Source organism: Glandiceps talaboti, chromosome 10 (genome assembly GCF_964340395.1).
Source record: "Glandiceps talaboti chromosome 10, keGlaTala1.1, whole genome shotgun sequence".
Classification (NCBI taxonomy): domain Eukaryota; kingdom Metazoa; phylum Hemichordata; class Enteropneusta; family Spengelidae; genus Glandiceps; species Glandiceps talaboti.
In genome coordinates this window covers 11716195-11742185 of record NC_135558.1, presented here as the reverse complement: position 1 = coordinate 11742185, position 25991 = coordinate 11716195, and the positions used below count along the sequence as shown (strand labels likewise).

Below are 25991 nucleotides of genomic sequence, written 5' to 3'. Positions count from 1 at the left end.
ATGTGATAATGTAGTACATTACAATCACTTGCATGTAAGTTTGATTCAGAATTTTGAATTTTGGTTAAAAATTTCAACTTCAATAAAAAACTTGGTGCTGTTAACTTGTAGTAGTGTGAGACCAGCTGTCTAAATTCCTGTGGTTGGCTCATTTTGTCTTTTTTGTTTTTATTCAGGCAACCAATCGAACAAGAGAACCCAAGCAAGGACCGATGACTGCACAGGAGCTGCATCAGTTTGAGAAATCTTTGCAGCTTGGACAGCAACAACTACGAAAGACTGACAATTTGAAAAAAATAAATGAAAGAGAGAACCAACATTTGGGTAGCATTTATAAACAAGAAGGACACCAAAAACACACGTCTAGCAAAAATAATAAAGTACCCCCTCCACCACCACCAAGGAAACCATTTTCTTCAGTGTCAAGTTATAGTCCGACTCCCAAAACCAGTACAGTACTTGCAGACAAAGTTAGTGTTCCATCATCTCCACTCAGTCCAGCTCCTTTAACTACAACAACTGTGATTGGATCAACCCCAGCAAGTACAACAGCTGTGATTGGATCAATCCCTACAAGTACAATAACTGTGATTGGATCAACCTTACCAAGTCCAAAAACTGTGATGCAGTCAAGCCCTGTAAGAACAACGAATGTGATTGGGCCAAGCCCAGCAAGTACAGCTGTGTCTGTTATACCAACTGTAACAAGTACAAAGTCTGTGATTGGACCATCAAAAGCTACTATAGGTATCATCAGAAGCACATCACCTCCAGTGGTGCAACATCAACAGCAACAACATCAACAACAACAACAACAACAACAACAACAACAACAACACCTTTATCGTAAGGAGCAACAACAACACCATATACAACAACAACATGCTCCGCAAAGGCAGGAGCCGCAGCAACTGCATCTAAAACAGCAGCAACCACAAGAAAAGCAAGAACAACAATTACAGCAGCAGCAGCATAGTGTTACCACGACAACTGTAACTAAGGAAGTAACTCAAAACAATGTCAGTAAATATATAACTGAAGAAGAAAAGAAAGAGCCCTCAACGCCATCAAGTGATGCTTACCTTGTTTACAAAACAACCACCGTCATGTCGTCAGCGCCACCAAAACCACCAAGACTTGCCACAGCATCTATTGATTCACCTAACACAACTACCACTACGGAGAAAGCAAGCAAGAAAGTACCACCACCAGTACCACAGAGGAATAAATCAATATTATCATCTGACAAGGCTCAGCACAGACACAGCTACCCACAACATCACCAACCGCAAACAAGCAATACTACCATTCAAGGTACCAACGTCACCGACTCCAATGGTGTCGCTCAGAACAAAGTTGTCAAGAAGTTCACCACACAACAAGGTAAAATAGTCAAATTATTTATCACGAAAACTGACTTATCATAGTATATGTTTAGAGTTACTTAATTTGAAGACTTGCAAAAGAGATTGGTAGATCAGGAGTTGTGATTCACTGTTATCCAAGGTATTCATGTAGTTGGGAAAATCCTAGTTGTCACTGAAATAAAATTATTTATCACGAAAATTGACTGATCTTAGTGTATGTTTACAGTTACTTAATTTGAAGACTTGTGAAAAAGATCGGTACATCTGTAATTGTGGTTTCACTGTGTTATCCAAGATATGCATGTAAATAGGACAACTCCATTAATACACACACTGTCAATGAAATAGGGTATACCAAGATGGTTATTAAGGGTGTTATCATGGTGTGGCTTTTCACTGTAACTATGGTGTTTAAATGTGGAATGCGGAGATTGGATAAGGGTGTTTATATCTCTCAACTTTCATTGTCAAACTTTCATTGTTAAGTTGGTCTCAATATTTTAGATCAAGTTCTTTGCAAGCCAATGGAATCCATCATAAAAATTCCAAACTGCCAGTGAGAGCTGATAGTCAACAAAAAACATCCACTTTCTGTATTTTTCAATGATTTTACTGATTATTTTTATCTAGATTTATCAAGGAATGGTTAATCTGTTTCCATTCCTACCCATCCTTGATTAAAAGTATATTGAAGCCTGCCCTCTGGTGGCCAGATGGACCACTTTAGTAATTCCTCTTTCAGTCTTTTAGTATATTTCCACCTAAATTTTGAGATCTTACACAAGAATTAGGTAAATCCCTGACCCCCCAAACCCCACCCCCACCTTGAACTTGAACAAAGTATTAAAGGTTGTCTGATAAATGATTCTGCCTAGCAATATCTCCACTCATTTGGAAGTCCGTCGATGGGTACTCCGCAGACAGTGACCATCTCTCTTGTTGCCAAATTTCTTCACCTAGATCCAGCATCGCCAAATAAATCTGATGACACGGAACGAGAAAGAAAGCAACACCTTGACAATTTATCTGCCGCCATCGCTGAACTTGAAATAGTTACCCAACAGACACAGGATGAAGCTGACCGATTAGCCAATGAAATAGAACGCACAAATCAAAGGTTTGAACAACGATGACATCACGCTGCCTTTAATCTCAAAACAGCAGTACTATTTTAAAATTTGGCCTTTTCATTTGTAGTTCTCTCAGTCAACAACATGATCAAAAGTAGTATTTCTTCGCTTGACCCCCTAGTCATGTATCCTGCCATCTTCTCTGAAAATTACAATGAAAGTCTCTGTTTGTATGGTAATATTAGCATGTTGTATATCTTATTACCTTATTTGGTTATACATATTTGCATATACCTTATTTTGTGTCAGTGCATTGCTTATACATATTTGCATATACCTTATTTGGTGTCTACATTGCTTATACATATTTGCATATACCTTATTTGGTGATAGTACATTGCTTACATTTGCATATGCCTTATTTGGTGAGAGTACATTGCTTATTTACATATTTCATTTACCTTTATATTGAGTGTACTTCATTGGTTGTATGTTCTGCCATATTTTAGTGATATATTTTCCATTTGTTATAGTTCATTGATTGAATGATTTTACCATATTTGGTGTTGCTATATTGATTTACTTCATACCATATTTGGTGATAGTACTTGTACATTATGCTGGTTGGTGATCATACAGTTGCTTTATGTAAATTTTTTCTCTCCATATTTGGTAATGATATATTGATTGTTTTAACGCTCTCATGAATTGGTTGGGTGTCTACCACAAAGTGGAAAAACTGAATCATCAAAGTGCTATACATGTATGGAAATGGGGAGCACAAAGATTTGGGTTTGTTACACTGATTCTGGGGGAAATTCCTAGCCAACCAAATTCATGAGAGCTAAGCATGTGTATGTATTCCTATACTGTTGTTTTGGTTGACCTTGCATTTTATCCCCTGCAGCTACCAGGTGTACCTTGTCATGTTCGTTGGGAATCACACCAGGTGTACCTTGTCATATGCTGGGGGTCATCATACCAGATGTACCTTGTCATGTGACATGGCCATCACACCAGGTGTACCTTGTCATGTGACATGGCCATCACACCAGGTGTACCTTGTCATGTGACATGGCCATCACACCAGGTGTACCTTGTCATGTGACATGGCCATCCAGCCAGGTGTACCTTGTCATGTGACATGGCCATCACACCAGGTGCACCTTGTCATGTGACATGGCCACCCAGCCAGGTGTACCTTCATATTTCATTTCATTCCATTGCAGTTCACATGATGAAGTCAAGCAAAGCAAGGCAGTCAAATTAATCAAATACCAAGTTTAGCTGAGTTTTAGCAAGTCTCAATTCCTAGGTTTGTAGTCCATCAATCAATCAATCAATCAATTAATCAATCAATCAATTAATCAATCAATTTGTGTCCGTCGTGTTTAGGATAACTTCCTGGTATGACAACACGTTTCTTAATCCATTAATCCAGATATTAACATCTTAATAAAACAAACGACAATATACGAAGGAAATGGAGGTAAATAAGTGGCCGAGTCATATTCTTACATCAGATTTTAAACAGATTGGGATTGCTGTGGCGCTGCAGCAAATGTGAAATTATGAGATTGGCTCTTATTTCAACGACGAGAAAGAGACAAACATTTTGGTCTGAATGATGAAAATTATCTAATTTGTAGATAGCAAATAATGACGTCATCACCTACAGTACTGGTGAGGTAATTGTGTATATTAGTCATCCAATGTTGATATCGTGAAGTATATTTTACAAAGATGTGATTAATTGTTAGGTATTGAAATAGTGGAACTACAAACTTAAAATTATCTAACGACTTGGGTTTTACTGAAAGGTTACATGCAGTGTTTACGATGAATACCTACATTTTTTTTATTATATCAAAAAGACCAGGAATAACCTTTTATATGACAAAGTTTGGAAAGAATTGAAGGACTATGATTTTCAGGGAATTTGGTCCCAAGGTGCATTGTACCAATAAAGTAGCGCAGTGCCGAAATGTGTCAATGGAATTTCCTCCGCAGAACAAAGAAAATGTTGTTAGAATGATCCTTAGATTTGTACATGTTATACCAGGAAGCCCTAAATTGACATAACGTTCACATACGCAATGTGTTTGAATTGTAACACAGACAGCTAGCCAAGTGTTAACTGATCACTGTATAGTGTGATGTGATGTGACAAACTGTAACGTAATCTGAACATTTACATGTAATGTATAATGTGATGTGATGTGATGAACTGTAACGCAGACACTATCCAATTGTTGTCTGAACACATACTGTATAAAGTGTTATGTTTCGTCATGTGATGTAGCATTTCATGTTATGCAATAATGCATGAACTCTAGAGGGCAGTATACTGGTATATTTTGTCATGTGCATGATCATTTCAGTTTTTGGTGTCATATTATATGTATTCCTGTCAAACCCTGTAATGAAACCCATGTTTTCTCCATTTGCAGCAGTTTTCATTTTATGTCAAATTTTGATTACTTTTATGCAGTCGAACAATTTTATTCGATGAGATTCATTCTAAAGGCAGCCATAGTGCCGGGACAACCACTGTCAAGCCAAAAGTACTGTTGTGTCCAAATGAATTCAAAATGATGTTATGTGAAAATTTAGTCAAAATCATGTCATACCAAACTGTGGTCAAAATAATGTTATGTCAAATATAAAAAAGTGATGATATATTTCAAAAAATTAGCCGAAATAATATAATTTTAAAATCAAATTAAAGTAATGTTATTTCAAAATTTATAGGCCAAAGTTATTTATTTATGTCAAAAATCTACTCAAATGATTCACCATTATGTGAATAACTCAAATTATCCAAAAATACTAAGTTAAGCAGTCTCCCTGTACTGACTTGATTTGTGGTTTTTGATTGGTAATATAGGTATGGCATAGAGGAAGACATTGGTGGACATCAGGCTGGCGGAGTCACCAGAACTATCGTAGCAACCAAGTCAGCCAGTCTACCAAGAACATCCAAAATGGCAAAGTCACAACGAGACACACCAAGTCCACAGAGATTATCAAAAACAGGGACATTGCCAGGAGACACAGCTAGTCCACAGAGATTATCAAAAACGGTGACATTGCCAGGAGACACAGCTAGTCCACAGAGAGTAGTTAGTATAGGAAAATTATCAGGAGGAACAGCTAGCCCTCAAAGAGTAACTATTAAAGAAACAAAACCAACAAATACCAGTAGTCCACAGAGAGTATCTAATTACAGTATAGGGACATCACCTGCTGGGGTAGCCAGTCCTCAGAAAAAGCCAAGAACTGGCATCCTTAAGAATACAACAACGGTACAATCAAGTACTCATAAACCTGGTACAAGCTATGAAACATTGATCATGTAGTACATTGCAATGAAATATTCAATCATTGTGAACAGTTTTTGTGTATATGTACCATACAGGGTATGATATGTTAATAATAGAATGCTATGTGAAGTAAACTAGTTCAGGGTTACGTACGTTGTACCTACAAGATGCACTAAAGTAGTACTTGCCTCAGAAATGAAAGTCGCTAACTTTTGTTTATACTTGGTTCAAGAAATCTCCACCCAATTCTGAGTTCAAATCAAGCACAAAAATTAGGGGTCACCATGTAATATTTTTGAAAAAAGAAACAAAACAGTCTCAAAATTTGCCACATAATACTCCAAAATGGCCACCAAACAATGTGTGAGTGCGATAGGAAAATAATAGTTTAAAGATTCCCTTGTAAAGAAGGTGGGGAACAGCCACATTTTTGTGATGATTTCAAAAGGAACCAGCTTTCATATGGCAAAGTTTTGGAGGATTCAAGTGACTTTGATTTTCAAATGAATTGGTTCTCAAGATTCTTCCTTCCTCATGTTATGTCAACATGTAAAGTAACAACATGGTTGTAACTATTGTATGTAGAGCTACTGAAGTACACAGCCTACACTTTTGGAACTCCACAACTGGTGTAATACAGTATTTGAGGGATAGAGGAAGATACTCATCTGCCTTCAAGAATGATTTCATCTTTATTATATACTGTATGAATGAAGAATGAAATTAGCATTTTTTACAGTCAAATGGGGTAAAATATCAACCACTGACATTTCATGAGACTGGCACCTAAAAAGTAAACAATTTCACTCTTTTCAGTACTGCCTGCAAAACTATATAATCATTTCTGTACAGTGGGGAATACTTGCTATAAACCTGGGTAGCAATGAGTCTGAGAATGAATGACATACAATGTAGCAAATTAATACCATATAAGGTGCAAATTGATCACGTGTCACAATATGTTGTTTATGTCACCAAGCTAGGTAGTCCATAGGTAGTCCATAACCACTATACAGGGTAGTTCGTTAGTGATTGACGTAAGACTTTACCATACCCAGAAAGTGTACTGTAATGCAGATATTATTATACATAGTAAATGTACTGTAACACAAACAATGATACCCATTATCTGTACTGTAACACAGACATTGACATACCCATTAATTGTACTGTAAGACATTGACATACCCATTAATTGTACTGTAAGACATTGACATACCCATTAATTGTACTGTAACGCAGACATTGACATACCCATTAATTGTACTGTAACGCAGACATTGACATACCCATTAATTGTACTGTAACGCAGACATTGATATACCCAATAATTGTACTGTAACGCAGACATTGACATACCCATTAATTGTACTGTAACGCAGACATTGACATACCCACAAATTGTACTGTAACGCATTGACATGCCCACAAATTGTACTGTAACAGATATTGACATACCCATTAATTGTACTGTAACACAGACATTGACATACCTAGTAATTGTACTGTAACGCAGACATCGACATACCCATTAATTGTACTGTAACACAGACATTGACATACCCATTAATTGTACTGTAACGCAGACATTGACATACCCATTAATTGTACTGTAATGCAAACACTGAACCATACCCAGTAAATTCATTGTACTGTGTTGAGTAGTGAGTGTTTTTATTTCAAGGATGCTATAGCATGCTCCCTATATTTCAGTGTGATATATCATTTCTATTGTATATAGTGTATTGTCTTCAAGGAGTACATCATATTGTTTTTTTAATTTTCAAGACATTGTAAAATACAGTACCATAGTGTTTCATCCACTTTAAGCTCTGTAGGTCGTCTGTAAGGTATGCTGTGATAGAGTGCCCTCACACATCAGTCAACACCTAGTTTGTGAGGTATGCTGTGGTGGGGTGCCCTCACACATTGGTCAACACCTCCCAGATAGAGCAGGTCAGTGAGTGACACGACATATCTTACAGTCTAGCTCTGTAAGATATAAGTGTAACTTACTGTAGGAAGTGAAAATGAAATAACTTGACTTTTAAAATTGAATTTGTAGATCATGGCTACAATGCTTCAATAAATAACTTATAATAATATGTACTATTTTATTGTAAATGCTGATGTTAATGTTAAAGAATAGTGTGACTCGTAAGTTTTATCAGATCAAAATTGGTGAATTTTTCTATGCAATCCAGTCATCCCCATAGTGGATATTTGGTATAGTCCTTTCTATTGTATGGTAGACTAGTCCACTTGATAATGGGGGAGGATGAACTGATTGATGTACATCAGGTATTAATCATTATGCAGGTCTTTTTTTTTAATGAGAGGCAGAGGTTGACTTTTCTACCAAAGACGACATGATAGGTTGGGGAGGGTAGATTTACAGAGTGAGGAGGGTAGTACATATAGAGGAAAAAAAAGTAATTTTTTTGAATCGCATATTTGACATGCAATACTTAGTACATTTAAAACATGGTGCACATAGCCCTCTAGCCTTCTGATGTCTTAGGGAAAAGATTATCACCTCACATACTCTCTACATATAATAACACAGGTGACTTTGATGTTGTCAGAACACTGATGAAACATTGTTCCTCATTGGCTGATAAGAGCTGAGGCACAGCCAACCAGATCGTGTGTTATCAAAGCACATTTGAAACGTCATTCCTGATTGGCTGATTAAAGAACCAACCAAATCATGTGTTAGTGAAACACAGCCAGCCAGATGTGTTATTGAAGCACACACATCATGAAACATTGTTCCTGATTGGCTGATAACAGCCACCATGTGTTCTTGACGCACAAATGGCCAACCAGATCATGTGTTACTGAAGCACAAGTCACCTTTCCATTGATGGTGCTGTACATATTTCAAAAGCAAATGCAGATTTATGAGAAGCAATCAAAAAATATCAGTTTTGATCAACTGGGACTGTTTTCACTCCCGATTCATGCACTCAATTGAAATAAATCGATTACACATTATTATTCAGGTTTAATCATAATATACCGGTACATCCATTTTTCACTTTGGTTTAGGTAATTTAATCAAGTCATTCAAGTACTAGAAATTCAGAATTTGTAACATTATCACATGTAAGATATCTTTTCTCGTCATCAGTTTGCTGGATGACAGAGAAAGGTGCTTGATACAGAGTGTTTTGATTAATGCTATTAAGCGCAAGGCAACATTATATATACATAGTAAATTTATACAACATTCTATGAACAAATGCTAAGTTACTACAAAACTATAAAAGAAGTTGTCATGACAATCATGATGATTTAGTAATGACAGTGTCTTAGAGTCTGGTTGCAACTGATTTGAACTTTGACCAATTGTCCAAATTGTGACCTTGACTTTCCCTACTAATATGACCTTTGACCTCGGGGAAGGACTTTGGTGTAGAGTGATAAAAACTTTAAGATTGGCATGAAAAAAGTGGGTGCAAAGTCAGGTAATCAAAGTGTTTTGGGTCTTGCCAGCTAAATAAAGATAATTTGTTTCAAAAATTTCAAAACCCCAGAAGATTTTTCACTTTTTCTTGTCAACTATGTCATAGATTGTTATGACAATTGCTTTGCCAGTGTAACTTGTTATGGATGTAGTAATTGTAGATACCAAATTTATGTGATTACAAAGTAGTTAGACTATTTGGTCACCTGATTGTCACATGTCAGTCACATGACCACTGCTAGTAATATGATTGGATTGTGCTAACACTACCATCTAGCAGTCTTAACACAGTAAGGTTGAGCAGCAATAGTAAATAGTAATTTAATAATTTTACTGTAAGATGAAAGCTATAAAGTAATTTAAGCTCTACGTTCCCTCTATTTTTTTGCTGTAGGTCGTGGAAGGCCATAAAATCTAAAACACGATAGATACAGAGATAAGTTTTATTGTTGAATAGCCATTTTAATTATGCATGTGGTATGTCTTTTAAATAAATGAATTTTGAATATTTTTTTTCAGTTTTATTTTAATATAGTGTTACGTAATAGATTTAAGCAAAGTATAATGTACTTAGTATGTAATTTATTTGTGTTTTTTTTTCATGCCTTTGTTTCTTTTTTTGCCAAATACTTGCAACTTTTCTCTGTACTGTTTAGTACTTTTGGCAATAAATTATTTCTTAGAAATCTTGTGTTTAGTCAAGTCTTTATTTCATATGAATTGTCACATTTATCAGGACATCTGATCAGTGTCAATTCGACATGCCACTTACGCACACACACTTTGTAGTGACGCAGCAAAATTTGGTGTTCCCCTATCTCTTACTATGTGGTGACTCACAAGAAATCCCAGTTTTTTCCTCATTTTGACTCGCAACCACAAAATTTTGGCTCTCAATAGAGGGCACACTGCATCTGATACACAACTATATGTTTATGAACATAGGTTGTCATTCCTCTTGACAAGTTCAGCAATATTACAACTATTGAAAGGAGAACACAACTCCAGGAAATAAAGGTATTTTCATCACCCATGGGTTCTGGAGAGTCATTTCATGTGATTTCACATCACATACATTTCACTCTTTTGCCAAGAAACACCAAGTTGAAACTTGATTTCAAGTCTATTCTTTCAGTTGCACACTATCTTAGCAGACATGAATGTGTATTAGATGAACAATGCATATTCATGACTATTTGTCTGAAGGAAATAAGCACTTAGGAATCATGAATATTTAAAGTTCATCTAATAAATATTCATTTCTGTTACTACCCATGATGCAACAGTGCCCCACTGAAAGAACAGCAGAGGTGAGAAAAAGAGTTTCAATCTTTCAATGTTCCATTTTGGCAATCCAAGCATGTATGTGTTTTGTAATCATCAAATGACTCAAGACCCAAACGTTTATGAATGTTTTAAGTTTGGAATGAAACTTTACTTGGGGAATTTTTTCTTGATAAATATCTAGTACATACATATTAGGAACAACAGTTTGTTTCCTTTTGAAATACTTGCATACAAAAAACTCAAAATGCCTCTTTATATGGTCATAAAAACTTTTAAATATCTTCATACAGTACTACATTTTCGTAGTTGTGATACCAAACTTGGTCTCATAAAAGTCATTTTCAGCATGATTATTCTTAGAAAAATGACTGGTTTTCAGTAACAGTCAGTCAATATATACAGAATTCATTGAAAGTTGTCAGTGTTCTAGGGTATATCAATGGAAGATAAAGATTACTGGAGAAAGTGTCACAGGAAATACAAACAAATAAACATTACACTTATTTATAATGGTACTTCCAGTTGAAGTATGAATGATGAATTACTGCAACATATTGATACATTACTAAAGTACATTTGTGTCTGTACAAAATTTAGTAGGGTCTGATCAAAGATGTGCCACAATTTGTGCAAGTCCTACTGATAACTTCAATCACAACAAATATCAAATTTGGTGCCTCATATATACAGTTACCAAGGTTTGTTGTTAGACAGCACTCCATATGTCTAGCCGTGTTGATGTCATCTATTAATACACCCAAGTTTATTTAAAGTTTATTTGCAACAATGAATAATAGTGTGCCTGTTTAGTGGTGTTATCAAAGTAAGCCGTTATTCAATTTTGCCATGCTATGTAGGCAATGTTGTGACTGTTACAGCTAAATCTAAGTCAATGCATCAGGACAAGTTTAGTAATGTATTAATATGTTGCAGTGCTTCATTGCTCATACTTTGGAAACACATTCTAAAAGAAAATATATAAATTACAAATAACGACAATGTATCTTAATACACAAACGAGAAAAGCATTACTGAAATAAAGTCTTGGCAATTCAGAAGTAAAGGAAAGCACACTGGAATTTATTGAAGATGTGAGTTTACAATTACATACCAAGCCTCATTGGGCAATAGTCCAATTCTTTTGTTTCAACATATGTTTATTTTGAAAAAATTGTTTAACGCCGAGTCTCACCATTCACATTATGTATAGACTAAGTAAGTAAGTAGATGGGGAAAAAAAAAAAAAGAAAAAAAAAAGTATAACAAGCTGACAATACGAATATAATTTATCTGTCAACAGTCTGTTTCCTTTCAAAAGTAATTATCTAAACAATAGAATGAAGAAATTTCAGAATTTCCAAAAGTTACAAAATTGGACATGTATAGTACAGAAAATATAATATATCATTAATTTGATAGCCTCTGAGCTGCACTGGAATTCACAGATAAAATTGGTATACAGTAGAAATATAAAAGCTGTCGTAGTTAATTCATATTCCTGATTAACAAATTGATAAAAAAATACTGTCTGCTTCAAAATCCACAAATATAGTTACTGTTGAATAAAAATAAGCACTTTCACAGTTCATAGGCTTGGCAATTCTGCTTGACAATGTTGTTTGCCACAAAAAGCGACAATTGACGTCCAATAGCCAAGTTTCAGGGCTTGCACTTTTTCTGAAATATACAATTCTGATAAAATCTTTAGTCTCAAAAACCAGTAATTACAGTGCCATGATTGTCAGAAAAATCTGATTTAGAAATGATGTAAAAACTTGCATAGTACTGTAACGGTCTTGTCTGTAGAAAAATTCTCACAATTGAGTGTTAGATTATTATAATTTTGTTGGGTTGTATTTCTACAGCATATCAAAAATTACATCTTTGGCTTTCAGAAAATCACTCTTTGTGTTATAAACCTGGACACTGATTCTACACCATAGTCGGTCTTGTATATTTAAAATCACACATACAACTTTAGACTTCTCATAAATAGCTTTGATCAGATGGTCCAGACTTGCCCCTTCAGCTGCTGTCGTCAGAAATGTTTTCTTACTCGTAGCAGGGAGAGCTACTAACCCCATGAAGGGCGCCCTCATGTCGTCTGGAATAGGCAGACTCTCTGTTTTCCATTCTTGTACCAGCATGTTCATTGCCCACTGTAACAAGTCCTTGTTGTATTTGGATATCTTTTCCTGTTTTCATAAATGAAAAGACGTAAAAGAAAACATAATATTAATAGAAATAAAAGCAGAACATTGAAAGGTACTTTGTGATTGTTACTTTGTTGCTAACTGGTGTACTGTGTACACATGTGATTGATCAATTTGTTGTAAGTAAATTGTTGAATTGCGATTGGTTGATAGTCATGCTTACATCATGATACTAAGTGTGGAATTGTTACATTGTTGCCAATTGTTGCAATATAATGGTTTTCATCATCATTAATTTTTACACGGACTCTGTATTAGCTTTGTGTTTGTTTGCACTACAAAATTTGGAGATTTTAAGAACTTTCAGGGAAATTGATCCCTACGACACATTCTACCTTGATATGACCACAATAAATTTATTGAAAAAAATACTTACAAAACCACCAATGTCGTTATAGAATTCAATTGCAGCTGGAGCACATAGATAGGTTGATATATCACGAGTGCCTTGCATAAAAAACTGGTTCTGTAAACTCTGCTGATAACAATGTGAGGTCACCAAAGGTTTGACTTTCTTGTAATGTTTTGGATGAACCCATAGAAGTGCACAACCACGGGGAGCAAACACCCATTTGTGAAGATTGCCTGAAAAAAGGACGAAAGACATGTTTTAAGTACCAAAGTAAGAGTGCTTTACATGAAGTGTGTTTATCAAATGAAAATTTCCACTAACAGAGTCAAATGTTTGGTGAAACAAATCCAAAATTGCATTACACCCCAGGGGGACTGACAAGACATACATCAGTGATTCTGTGAAAATTTGGGATTTGGTTCTTACAAAAATGTTTTGACTGTTGAGTACTTTAGTAGATTTGTGTCTTTCTATAAAAATTTAGTCAAGTCAGATCAAAGCAATTCTGCACAACTGTGTGTTACTGATAACTTTAAGTTGTTACAAATTTCAATTTGGCGCCAATTTCTGTTAGACATTAGTCCACATATAGACGAAGACAGTCCAGTCTGCATACAGAGATACTCTCATGTCACCATATATATATGTGTGTGTGTATGTGTGTATGTGTGTATATGTATATGTATATGTATATGTATATATATATATGTATATATAGACACACACACACACACACACACACACACACACACACACACACACACACACACACACACACACACACACACACATATATATATATATTGGTAACCCTAAGGGTTTATCACTGCTAGTCCAAGACTTCCAGGCCTCTATCATTACTATTTTAAATTCTACCATATAATAGTCTAAACCAAAAAGATTTTACACAAAAATTCTGTCTGCCCAATTGATTTTGTATTAACCCCCATACACACATTCAACCAACAGACATCTCTTATCTCAACTAAAAAGACAAATGAACACAACACACATATACTAGTTTCATTGGAAGCAAAATTTGAAAAATGTTATCAAGTCGAGAAAGTGTACCTACCTACGTAATAGTCAGCACCAAGTTGTTCAAGTTTAAGTTGTACTTGTCCTGGAGCATGTGCACCATCTACAATGACTTGTACACCTTTACTATGACATACTACTATCAATTCTTTGATTGGCATTAACAATGCTGTACCACTTGTAATATGATCTATAATAGCAACTTTGATAGTTGGCTCTGATTCCAGGATATCCCGGTATTGTTGGACGATCTCTTCCTTGCCAAGTATCGGAAGTTTGATTTCTAGACTCACAACATTTGGACCTAAAAAAATAAAATAACAAATAAAACATGTTTTTCTTTTGATAAAAACCCCCCCCCCAGAACATATATCTGTTTATCCCCCAAAAGAGGTTACATAGAATGAACAGTAATCCCATTTGTTGGTCTTTAATGATACCAGAAATCATTCCAATCTGAAAATACTGGTTTATAAGCTGGTTGAAAACACACTGAAAGTTGTCGACAGAATCAAATGAGTTGTACGACCTGGGTTTACTGTTTTGCTCCAAACATCAGATATAAAAAGACAGCCATCAGTAGACTGACAAAGTTAACACAAAACATGTAGTAACTTGAGCTACCGGTAACTATATCAGTCTAAGATAACCTTTGACCCTCACTATTTTATCTTTTGAAAACTCAATTTGTGTGACATGACACACTGAAGGCAAAGTCTAGGGTTTGTCACCAAGGTTACTATATTTGTAGTATATCTGCTGTATAGTGTATAATCCCATGTTTAGGGGGTGCAGGTGGGATTGGGATGGAGAAGGGGAGTGGGCTGGAATCACTACATATAATCAAATTTGTATTATTTCGTCTCTTGTCATTGCCCGTCCTCAGAGGTCATCAATAGATACTGTTACCATGGAAACAAGCAGGATAATCATAATGATATGAGACTCAGTAGAGGTTGGGTTAATAATGTTATGTTACCATGGGAACAACAGGGGACAGGAGTAATAGTTACATTCTTTTTATTCATGGTTCATACACTTAAAGTCAAAATAAAATTCAAGAACTTTCCAGGAGTTTTTTTAAAATAAATTTTCCCAGGATTATTCAGATCAACTTTGGTCATTTTACAGGAGTGTAGACCAGTGAAATACAATTAATTTGTCAACACACCTGCTTGTTAATATATATTTCTCACCTATCAAATCAAATCAGGCCAGGTGTAGGCAAAGCCAGGTCAGGTCAGGTCAGGTCAGGTGTAGGCAAAGCCAGGCCAGGTCAGGTGTAGGCAAAGTCAGGTCAGGTCAGATGTAGGCAAAGCCAGGTCAGGCCGGGTCAGGTGCAGGCAAATCAACATTTTTCCAGGACTTAAATTTTCACGACTTTCCAGGGTTCTAAAGAACACTCTCCCTGGATTTTAGTTTAATTAGGTCACAAGTAAAAACAATATACCTACCATGTTCTGAGTTGTCACTAACATCAAGTGCGGTATTTTTAATGGCAGGATATGTCAGACTACTGACTAACACACTGTCTCCTTTCCTCCATTTCATAGACTTCATTATACAGTTAATTCCTGTCACAAAATAATACCAGAATTCTGTGATTCAAAAACTTTTAAAACTCTTTGATTGTGAAGAAACTTTGTAGATGCAATAGCACATTCTATTAATTACTAACTATATGGTGGATAATAGCGGATAAAAGTATACATAACTAGTAAGAATTAAATTAACCAATTAAATTTTTTTAAGGGCATGACAAACATATTTCTAAAACACTGAATATTGCATAATACGGCATAAGATCAGGAATCATATTACTATTAGGAAACCTTTCATTGACACTTTGGAACAAGACTCAGGTATAAATTGATGCAATCTACCAGCAATCATGCAACATAAAGATCTATGGATATAAATTGTCAAAAGTGACTGAGCTAGCTCGACCTGATGATGACGATGAATGATAAAACATTGATTACCATGTGAACACCATCCACAACTTAGCCTGCATGATACAGATTACAGTGAAAACCATAGAATATTTCATATGTAAATATATTCACAAATTATGACTTTACAAATATCTCTATCCACACAAAATTCTTCATCAATCACCTCGGTTGTATTAACACAATATTTGGGGGTTTTCTATTCTTCTGAGTATATATACATGTATAATACAAACATAAATACAATTTAAAGTGGCCATTTGGATGAAAAATGAAAAATAGTAGTACAGAATACGGTCCATCAGGAACTTGACTAACACTGAGATTACCTGAAGTTGTATTTTCTACAAATACAAGATGTTCAATATTGGCACCGACAAAATCAGCCACACAGATCAAGGCTTCCTCATAAAGCATAGAACTATTCTTTCGGAAAAATTCATCCGGACATCTTTCCACTTCCCTCAAAATCCTGTGAAATGGGTCATAAATGTTTTATCAATCTCACAATCTTCAAATATTGTGGACTTGGTTCTGATAAATATAGCATAGTGACATTGTCAGTACAAAACGCAGGCAAGGCCAGGTCAGCTCAAGTCAGGTCAAGTGCGAGCAAAGTCAAGCCGGGTCAGGTCAAGTAAAATGCAGACAAAGTCAGGGCAGCTGAAGCCAGGTCAGATCAGGTGTAGGCAAAGCCAGGTCAGGTCAGGTCAGGTGTAGGCAAACAAGGTCAGACCGGGTCAGGTGTAGGCAGAGCCAGGTCAGGCTGGGTCAAGTGCAGTCAAAGCCAGGTCAGGTCAGGTCAGGCCAGGCCAGGCCAGGTGCAGGCAAGGCCAGGTCAGGCCGGATCAGGTGTAGGCAAACACAGAATTTCATCTTTCTGATTCAGGTTCAAATTTACCATTAACTTGTATCAGATTGAGTGCTTCTTTTTAATAGAATCATTTTATACTTCTGATTTTTTAGATGAATTTTTCTGATTCCCTGTAAGTTATATATATCTTTTCAAACATTAATTGCCATGCAGCAGTGTCTCTTGAATTTGGAATGATGCATGATTGTCTGGCCCGAGAAAAATTTCACAACGGTGGCCATTATATGAAGAAGATAAATACAAATATGGGCCATTTTGTTACATATATACACATAAATATATGTATACATGTATGTGTATATATGTGTATGTGTGCTTGTGTATCTGTTTGTTTGCTTGTGTGTGAGCAGACCTAGCTGATTAAAATCCGATGCTTGATACCTTTACTGGCCTCTATGTCCTTTGTGTATTGACGTTTATTTTCATTTTTATTTTTCCAAGAATACTCATCTTCCTAGTAAGAAGGTGATCACTCTCAGAACAACAACAAAAATTGAAAACCACTGACATATTCTTCTAGATTTTAATCACATTGTCACCAGACTTACCTTACTCTTGTCAACATGACTGTTCTAGGTGTTGTACCAAAGGAGCCATGATTACAGGGTATAATGTCTTGACCAAATAAAAACTCCTCATCACGGATTTCTTTGCCAAACTTTGGTTTCTCCTTCTTGGTGCTTTTCCACAGCCATGTGACAAGGAACGTGAGGATGCTCAATGTTGACGTGGCTGCTATGGCAACCATAAGGGGTCTTGGCATCATCATTTTCTTATCCATTGAGCTACAATCTCCTGTGATAAGAATTCAGTTGGTCAGTCAGTCAACGAAAGGAAATATTCATGACTGAAAGGGAATTTTATATGATTTTGTTTTATTTTAAGGTAATAAACAATTTAGGCAATGTGTGTCCACTAGGGCAAGGACCTACACAGGCCAATGAATGAGGAACAAGTTTCAACTCAGTTTTACTCAGCAATTATGCATATTTACATAAGTAAATACAGAGTGTCATACGATCTCCTTTAAGTGAGGCTATAATGTAGCATTCAACTCTCATGTTTAATATACACGTAACTTTTGTAATTTCCCTTACACAGCCTCAGGAACTGATAGCCCCTACCTCCTTCATCATGTACACAACCACAGTAGGTATATACTTACTTTACCATGTCCCACTCCTAGGTCAATTGTAAAGTCATGTGTACTATGTCCTTAGCAGCTTTAAGGTCACTGGGTGTCCTTTGACATGATACATACCTTGTATAGAAAACACCAGATGGTGTCGGTCTTGGACTTGTACCCTATCACAGTCTCAAATTTAGAATTGCTACAAAGTACTTTACATCAATACACATCCACAATAAAATACAAAGACACAGCTACACAGTATAGTTCACAAAATGTAATGTGAAATATCATCGTGGGTGGACCACTGGTACTCCCACTAGTCTAATGGTATGCGGGTGTCATAGACAAGAGGAGCTCCACCCAAGATACTACATTTTACTGTCAATGTATTACAGAAAAGCTGTGGAAACTATTCATCCCTAATCAACTACACTACAATACATGTACGTAGGCAAACAATTATTCATTAACCCTGGTTATTTACATCTATACGCTTACAAAACTAGGCTAATAGGTACTCAATGCCAATGTAGGTATGACCACAGGGGACAGGATGAATAATTTTTGTTCTCATGATTTTCCAGATTTCTAATATTATTTTCTCTACGTTTGTACTTCCATTAGTTGGATCAGTAGATGTTTACACTCACTTTGTAATGTGTTAATTGGGCAAATAACTCAAGAGTTTGTTCTAGGATTAGTAATCTGCTAATTAATGCAAAGTTGGTAAACTCTGTGATAAAGTAGGAAATAGGAAAAAAACAATGAGAGGAAACTATAGTTATGGTGGCAATATTTAAAACTTTATTTGAAATATAGAGAAAATAATATTAGAAATCCGGAAAATTGTGAGAAACTTTGAATTATTCATCCTGTACCCTGTGGTATGACATTTATGGCCAGGTTCATGGCAGCATCTGAGTGTTATCTTATCAGTGGCACGATAGGGATTTAACAAGGATAATTTTTTTTGTTCCAGACCAAGTTTTTCTATAGCTCTGCCAGACACCTGGTTTCCATGCCTGAATTTTAATTCTAATCTGAACTTGACCATTATCCTATTAGGATTGTTGGACCTTGATGTATCATGGCCATGGCTTTCACGACTATATCATCCCTGGTGTAAAAAACAGTCCACAAAATCAGGATTTCTGAAACATTTTCTGACAATTTTATATCATTTACACTGCTGTTCCTTAGCAACGGTTTTGGAACCCTGGTAACAAAGTAGGAAATGGGTAAACTGGATATCCCATAATACATAATTTTATTTGGGAAACCTGGCTAGTTGACTGGGGCCTGGAACTGTTAGGTAGATTTTACCTACTTAGGCATAAAAAAAAAATTGTTTGGTTCTGATTACATTCAATTTTTAAAAAGGTGGGGTAGGTAGATTTTTTTATTTTATTTTTTTAAATTTATGTTTTTTTCATATGTGAGTGTCTAGTTTAGGTAGTTATGTTTTTCCATTGTTTTCCATATGGTCTCTGTGTTATTGGCTTCTTCTCATCAGATGTACAGCCATTACAGATTGGAAGAACAGTTTTATATTGTTTTTTTTTCAGTCGATGTCAGTTTTCGCAAGCACTATTTCTTGCGAGACTTAACAATTTTCGCGAGTTTCTTATTTTTCAAGTTTTCTCGAATATGTAAAAAAAAGGTTTAGGGTCGGCGTGAAAAACGGGCAACCGGAACCATTTGAACAACTTTTTTTTATTTGGCCTTACTGCCCTAAAACAAAAACACTAGCTTTTTTCAACACATCTAAAAGACTGCACAAGGTTACAAAACAAATATATTATTCCAGTACAATAGAAATACAAAAAGCGAGACATCCATGATATATTAAAACTATAGCTATATGGGGCATTGTCAGAATCGAGTCCTGTAGTCCGTCTGCAAGCAGGACTGTACATTGTTATAAACTTGAATTAAAAATGAAGATATTTGAAATGCAAAGGTTTAATATCTGCGGCCTCACAAACCTCACTCTGGAAACTGTACAATATTGTCAACATTGTCAACAAGTTGTGCCTTACCTTTGTCACGTACGTATAAATGAAAAGCCACGTCCTGATTAGAGTGAAAGCCAATCAATGGGCCCAATGTCAACGGGTCACTGTACTGACATAATTTACGAGTACATACCCTTGAAAACGCCAGACGGTGTCGAGTTGCTGTTTCTGTCACAGTACAATTTAGTCTGATTCGTCGCTAATCATAACCATATACGGACGAAACCCCTTTCCTAGGTCCACCAGGCCAGGTTCCGACTCTAGGTCAACATCGATCGCTGAAAGTGAAAGAGTTATGATGACCCCCGGTGATGACCTGTAAGCGAGCTAGACTGTCGTGTACTCAATTGAACAATCAAATGAACTTTATTTACTCAGTGAGCGTCTGGAAGAGTTCATTTAGTACAGTAGTAGGGTCAGATACATTGATAACATTCTTCTGATAAGGGTGTTTTGCCTGAAGACGCAAAGGTACTCATAATCTATAAATTCCTTTACGAAAAATATGAGTTGTGATAAGCAACACTGTGGTTTGACATTACAGAATAGATTATCGAAGCCAATTCCTACATGTATTCACGCAATCTATCCTCCTTGCTTTGAAATCGTTGGTGCCGTAGTATAAAAATAAACGTGGCATTCAAAAGTATATGCGGGTACATACTAGTAGCTCAGACACAGCTATTGTAAGTGTCCACCCGGGCCGTACTGGTGTGTAATAGTCTTTCAAATATTATTGTGGTTTGGCAAATATCAATCAAATCGATCAATCAATCTTTTTTATTTACACTTGCAGAGTTGGTCCATTTGAGAAAAGGCCATTGAAAACCTGGACTTTCATTACAACTTACAAGAGATTGAAGCTCAATGGATAGGAAAATGGTGATACCAAGATCCTTTGTGGTTGCCATAGCAGCCACATCACTGGTTACAATGTTAATCACATGGTTGTGGAAACATACGAAGAAGGAGAAGCCAAAGTTTGGCAAAGAAATTCGCGACCAGGAGTTTTTATTTGGTCAAGACATTACACCCTGTAATCATGGATCATATGGTACAACACCTAGAACAGTCATGATGACAAGAGTAAGGTAAGTGCGGTGATGTTCATAGAAATAAACAAACTAATAAACAAACAAACTCATACATACATACATACATACATACATACATACATACATACATACATACATACATACATACATACACACACACACACACACACACATACATACATACATACATACATACATACATACATACATACATACAAACAAAGAACACAAAAGTTAATGGCTAGTAAAAGACAGCATATCAGTAATATTTTTGAACCAAGAGTATCATGATGTTGTTCCATATTGACAGTGCTGTTAAATTATGCTTAAATACCTAGAAAGAATCTGAGGTTTGGAGATAATATAAATTGAAACTTGGAGTTTGGTGAATAAACCTAATTTTTACAGAATTTTGAGGGAAGTGGAGAGATGTCCAGATGAGTTTGTTAGAATTACTGGTTCTAAGTTGTATGAAGAAGCCTTGATCTGTGCGGCTGATTTTGTTGGTGCTAATATTGAACATCTTGTATTTGTTGAAAATGCAACTTCAGGTATGTGATGGTAAATATAAGTCTCTGAAAATATCTACAATAACACATATTAAATATTCTATGGTGAAATATATAGAATTATGTGCGAGGATATTTATGTGCATAGTTGCTCAGGCTGCAGGGTTGCTCTGATATATATACATCATGCAAGGTGAAGAAGTTGTGTAGTACAAGGTAATGAATTAAAGACTTCACCATAAGATGATACCTTAGATTTCCTTTAATAATGTGGTTTCAAAGCATTTCGTTTTTGAGCAATGTTTTCTTCCTGTACAGGATCAAAGAAAAGTGTTCTATTTCAACATGGTTTCATCCATCATAGATACAGACAGCTGGCAGTTGAAGGGGTGTGTTCTAAAGTCACCTAAATTAACCATGGCATCCACCAGAAATATATACAGCTAGACAGAATTCAAACAGATTATTTACATTATATGAAGTTTCTTCACAATAAAAGAGTTTTAATAGTTTTGAATCACATTCTGTTATTATTTTGTGACAGGCATTAACTGTATAATGAAGTCTATGAAATGGAGGAAAGGAGACAGTGTGTTAGTCAGTAGTCTGACATATCCTGCCATTAAAAATACCGCACTTGATGTTAGTGACAACTCAGAACATGGTAGGTATATTGTTTTTACTTGTGACCTAATTAAACTAAAATCCAGGGAGAGTGTTCTTTAGGATCCTGGAAAGTCGTGACAATTTAAGTCCTCGAAAAACGTGACCGACTCCTAGAAAATTGATTTGCCTGCACCTGACCCGGTGAATGTTTTTATAAACTTGATGGCTACATGAAACTGCTATCATTGAGACAATGTTCTACTCTCAAGGTACAATTTTTTGAAAGTACTGAGGCTGGAGTGACAACTTGAACATGCTCACTGCCAGGCCCAGGTGATGGGGGGGGGGGGGGGGGGGGGTGAGGGTGAACTTGCATCATCAAACATGTAAAAGTGCACTAGGGATATGATAGAAAGTGCATCTTGAACATTACTCTTGGTATGTGGCCCCAAAATTGCCTGGCATGTTTCTATGGTAACATAGTTCATCTGTGATGACCTTCAATGAGACAAAGATGATAAAATATAGTGCCATCTGAACCCCACTCCCAACATCAACCCACAGGCCCCCCCCCCCCACCACACATACATGAACTTATATCAGATCCTGCTACAAATACTACAAATACAGCCTACAATGACCTCCTATGATATCCATAGGCATTCTGCCTTCTCTGTGTCATTTCACACAAATTGACATCGTTAGTTCAAGTTACTACATGTATTGTGTTAACTTTGTCAATTTACTGATGGCTGTCATTTTATATTTCATGTTTTGATCAAAAGATATGCAAATTTAATCTCCAGGTCAAAGGTCATGTGTGTCTGTTGACAGCTTTCATTGTTTCTTGACAAGTTTATGAAGTCAGAATGAAATTATTTTTGATAAATCCAAATAAAAAAAGTGGGGGGGGGGTTCTAATCTTTACCTACTGACCCTAAACTGTACAAAGTTAGAGAAAAATGTCTTTAAAATGGCTTGAAAATCAGAAAAATAAAAGGTATAAAATCAAATAATAGAGATATTACCCCAAAATTATTTTATAAAAAAAATCTTACTGCATCCAGTTTTGAAAATTATATCCCTCGCCAAATAGGAAAGGTTCCATAAGCTCTGAAACAGCTGTTGAAAAAACTCCTTGATAGCTATTTAAATTTGGGAGATTTTTATAGTAGTTATAATGTGATGAATAAATACTGCAGGAAGTACGCCCAGTCATATATCATCAAAAGTTCAATTTCTTTTTTTTCAACTTGACTTAAGGTCAAGTACATTTCTATCTAAAAGAGATTATAAACATGAACCTGGGGCTCAGTATTACAGTGGCATTAAAAGAGGTATGTTTATTGATTTGTCAGACCATACATGTCACTTATTGTTTTTCAAATTTGTAATGCGTTGTTTATATTGGGATAAAAATATTTGTATTTTCAGGTCCAAATGTTGTGAGTCTAGAAATCAAATTTCCGATACTTGGCAAGGAAGAGATCGTCCAACAATACCGGGATATCCTGGAATCAGAGCCAACTATCAAAGTTGCTATTATAGATCATATTACAAGTGGTACAGCATTGTTAATGCCAATCAAAGAATTGATAGTAGTATGTCATAGTAAAGGTGTACAAGTCATTGTAGATGGTGCACACGCTCCAGGACAAGTACAACTTAAACTTGAACAACTTGGTGCTGACTATTACGTGGGTAGGTACACTTTCTTGATTTGATAGGATGTCTTAAATTTAACTATCATCTGTCTACACCCCCATCTACAGATACCGTTTCTAATAAAGTCCATTTTAAATGATTCTGAATCATGTGCCAACTTTATACATAGTTTGAGGGGGTTGTGGCTGTGTTCTGCATTTGCTGTGTTACCATGGAGACTCAATATCTATGTAATTGTACTGTTTGTACTTTACACATTCACGAAAATAAAGAAATGCAAAGTTACCACTTGTCTCGATGTTGGTAGTTTGACGACATATCACATCTTTCTTCCTTTTTCAGGTAATCTTCATAAATGGGCGTTTGCTCCACGTGGTTGTGCACTTCTATGGGTTCATCCAAAACATTACAAGAAAGTCAAACCTTTGGTGACCTCACATTGTTATCAGCAGAGTTTACAGAACCAGTTTTTTATGCAAGGCACTCGTGATATATCAACCTATCTATGTGCTCCAGCTGCAATTGAATTCTATAATGACATTGGTGGTTTTGTAAGTATTTTTTTCAATAATTTTATTATGATTTGACGGGCAAAAATCAATCATGATACTTTTTGTGATTGTTAAGTGGATAGAATGACAATGTCATACTCAAGTTGACACCTTTCTGGATTGCTGCAGCTATTTCACTGACTTGTGTCGGGTGAGGGGAGGGGCATGGCAAGATGTTCGAAGTGCACTCGTAAATCTGTTTACATATTTATATAAATGGGCACATGGCAGGATGTGATATGATGGGTTGTCGGTGGCTGTGTGGTTAAAGCCGACTGCCTTTTACCACTACAGCCAGGGTTCAAGCCCTAGTCTGGGTTTGATTAAATTTACCATGTTGTAAGAAGAATGCCATTCGTTCAGTTGACTCTACCGAACACAAGTTTTTATTATGTGTTTAGTTTCCTCCTCCACTAACACTGCACCAGTGAGGGTAAGTCCTCACTGGACATCTTGGGAGTCAAATGCTTATATACTTAAAGAACTATCCTGTGTAAATTATCCCAGTAAGATTATTTCATAGGAGTAACAAGAAGGATTGTTTGCCCCAAACAGGAACATACAATGCCATAATTGGTAACAAACTAACAAACACAGTTATAACACTGCACAAACCATAGACCCTCCATCTGGGTGGAGGGTCTATGCACAAACTATACATTCAGTCACAATGAACAGTGTTTGCAAGTTGTTTCTTTCCTCTTTATTTATGTGTTTCCTCTTTTTCATGATCTTTTTATTGCACAGGAAGAGATATCCAAACACAACAAGGACTTGTTACAGTGGGCGATGAACATGCTGGTACAAGAATGGAAAACAGAGAGTCTGTCCATTCCTGATGACTTGAGGGCGCCCTTCATGGGAGTAGTAGCCCTCCCTGCCACTAGTAAGGCATTGTTTCTGACATTCGCAGCTAAAGAGGCACCACTCAAACATCTGAAAGGGGTCATTTATGAGAAGTCGAAAGTTGTATGTGTCATTGTAGATATACAAGACCGACTATGGTGTAGAATTAGTGCCCAGGTTTATAACACAAAGAGTGATTATCTGAAACTCAAAGATGTAATTTTAGATATGTTGTAGAGAAATATCCACAGGACCCCAGTAATCACAGTGTGTCTGATATCATTAAATCAGTGTACACAGCTATATCCACAGAACCACAGTAATCAGTGTATCTGATATGATGAAATGTACACAAAGCAATATCCACAGGACCACAGTAATCAGTGTCTGATATCATTAAATCAGTGTACACATAGCAATTTTCACAGAAGCCCAGTAATCACAGTATGCCTGATATCTGAAACAGAAAGTTAGCACACAAACTTTACTATAAGACCACTACAGTACTACCCAGTTTTATAAATCATACTTTTTTTCATACGATTATTTTATTTAAATTACTTATAAGAAATAGATTTTATAAGAATTGTATATTTCAGTGAAAATCTTCATTAAACAGTCAATGACATAAACTTTGAAGCACAGAGTATTTTCTTTTCTCGATACT

General features: G+C 35.9%; 3 protein-coding genes across 3 annotated transcripts in view; 2 read left to right on the top strand and 1 right to left on the bottom strand.

The window, feature by feature from the left end:
* Positions 1–9907, top strand: part of LOC144441200 (uncharacterized) — a 53834-nt gene extending 43927 nt beyond the window's left edge. The window contains exons 16-18 of the mRNA XM_078130751.1: positions 177–1383; positions 2334–2484; positions 5325–9907. Coding sequence (XP_077986877.1) covers positions 177–1383; positions 2334–2484; positions 5325–5796 — 1830 coding nt within the window. The 3' untranslated portion in view covers positions 5797–9907. The remainder of the gene's footprint in view (positions 1–176; positions 1384–2333; positions 2485–5324) is intronic.
* A 2468-nt stretch (positions 9908–12375) lies between these two features.
* On the bottom strand, positions 12376–20423 carry LOC144441416 (uncharacterized). Its single transcript, XM_078130987.1, has 7 exons — positions 20117–20423; positions 17494–17740; positions 16401–16543; positions 15574–15693; positions 14157–14423; positions 13106–13314; positions 12376–12711 (listed from the first exon to the last, which is right to left on the bottom strand). Exons 2-7 carry the CDS (start codon positions 17724–17726, stop codon positions 12376–12378), a joined length of 1308 nt encoding a protein of 435 aa, XP_077987113.1. The 5' UTR covers positions 17727–17740; positions 20117–20423.
* Positions 20424–20955: 532 nt separating this feature from the next.
* Positions 20956–25769, top strand: LOC144441424 (uncharacterized). Its single transcript, XM_078130996.1, has 6 exons — positions 20956–21183; positions 21556–21698; positions 22201–22320; positions 23697–23963; positions 24270–24478; positions 25226–25769. Exons 1-6 carry the CDS (start codon positions 20960–20962, stop codon positions 25559–25561), a joined length of 1299 nt encoding a protein of 432 aa, XP_077987122.1. The 5' UTR covers positions 20956–20959; the 3' UTR covers positions 25562–25769.
* The last annotated feature ends 222 nt before the right edge of the window (positions 25770–25991 follow it).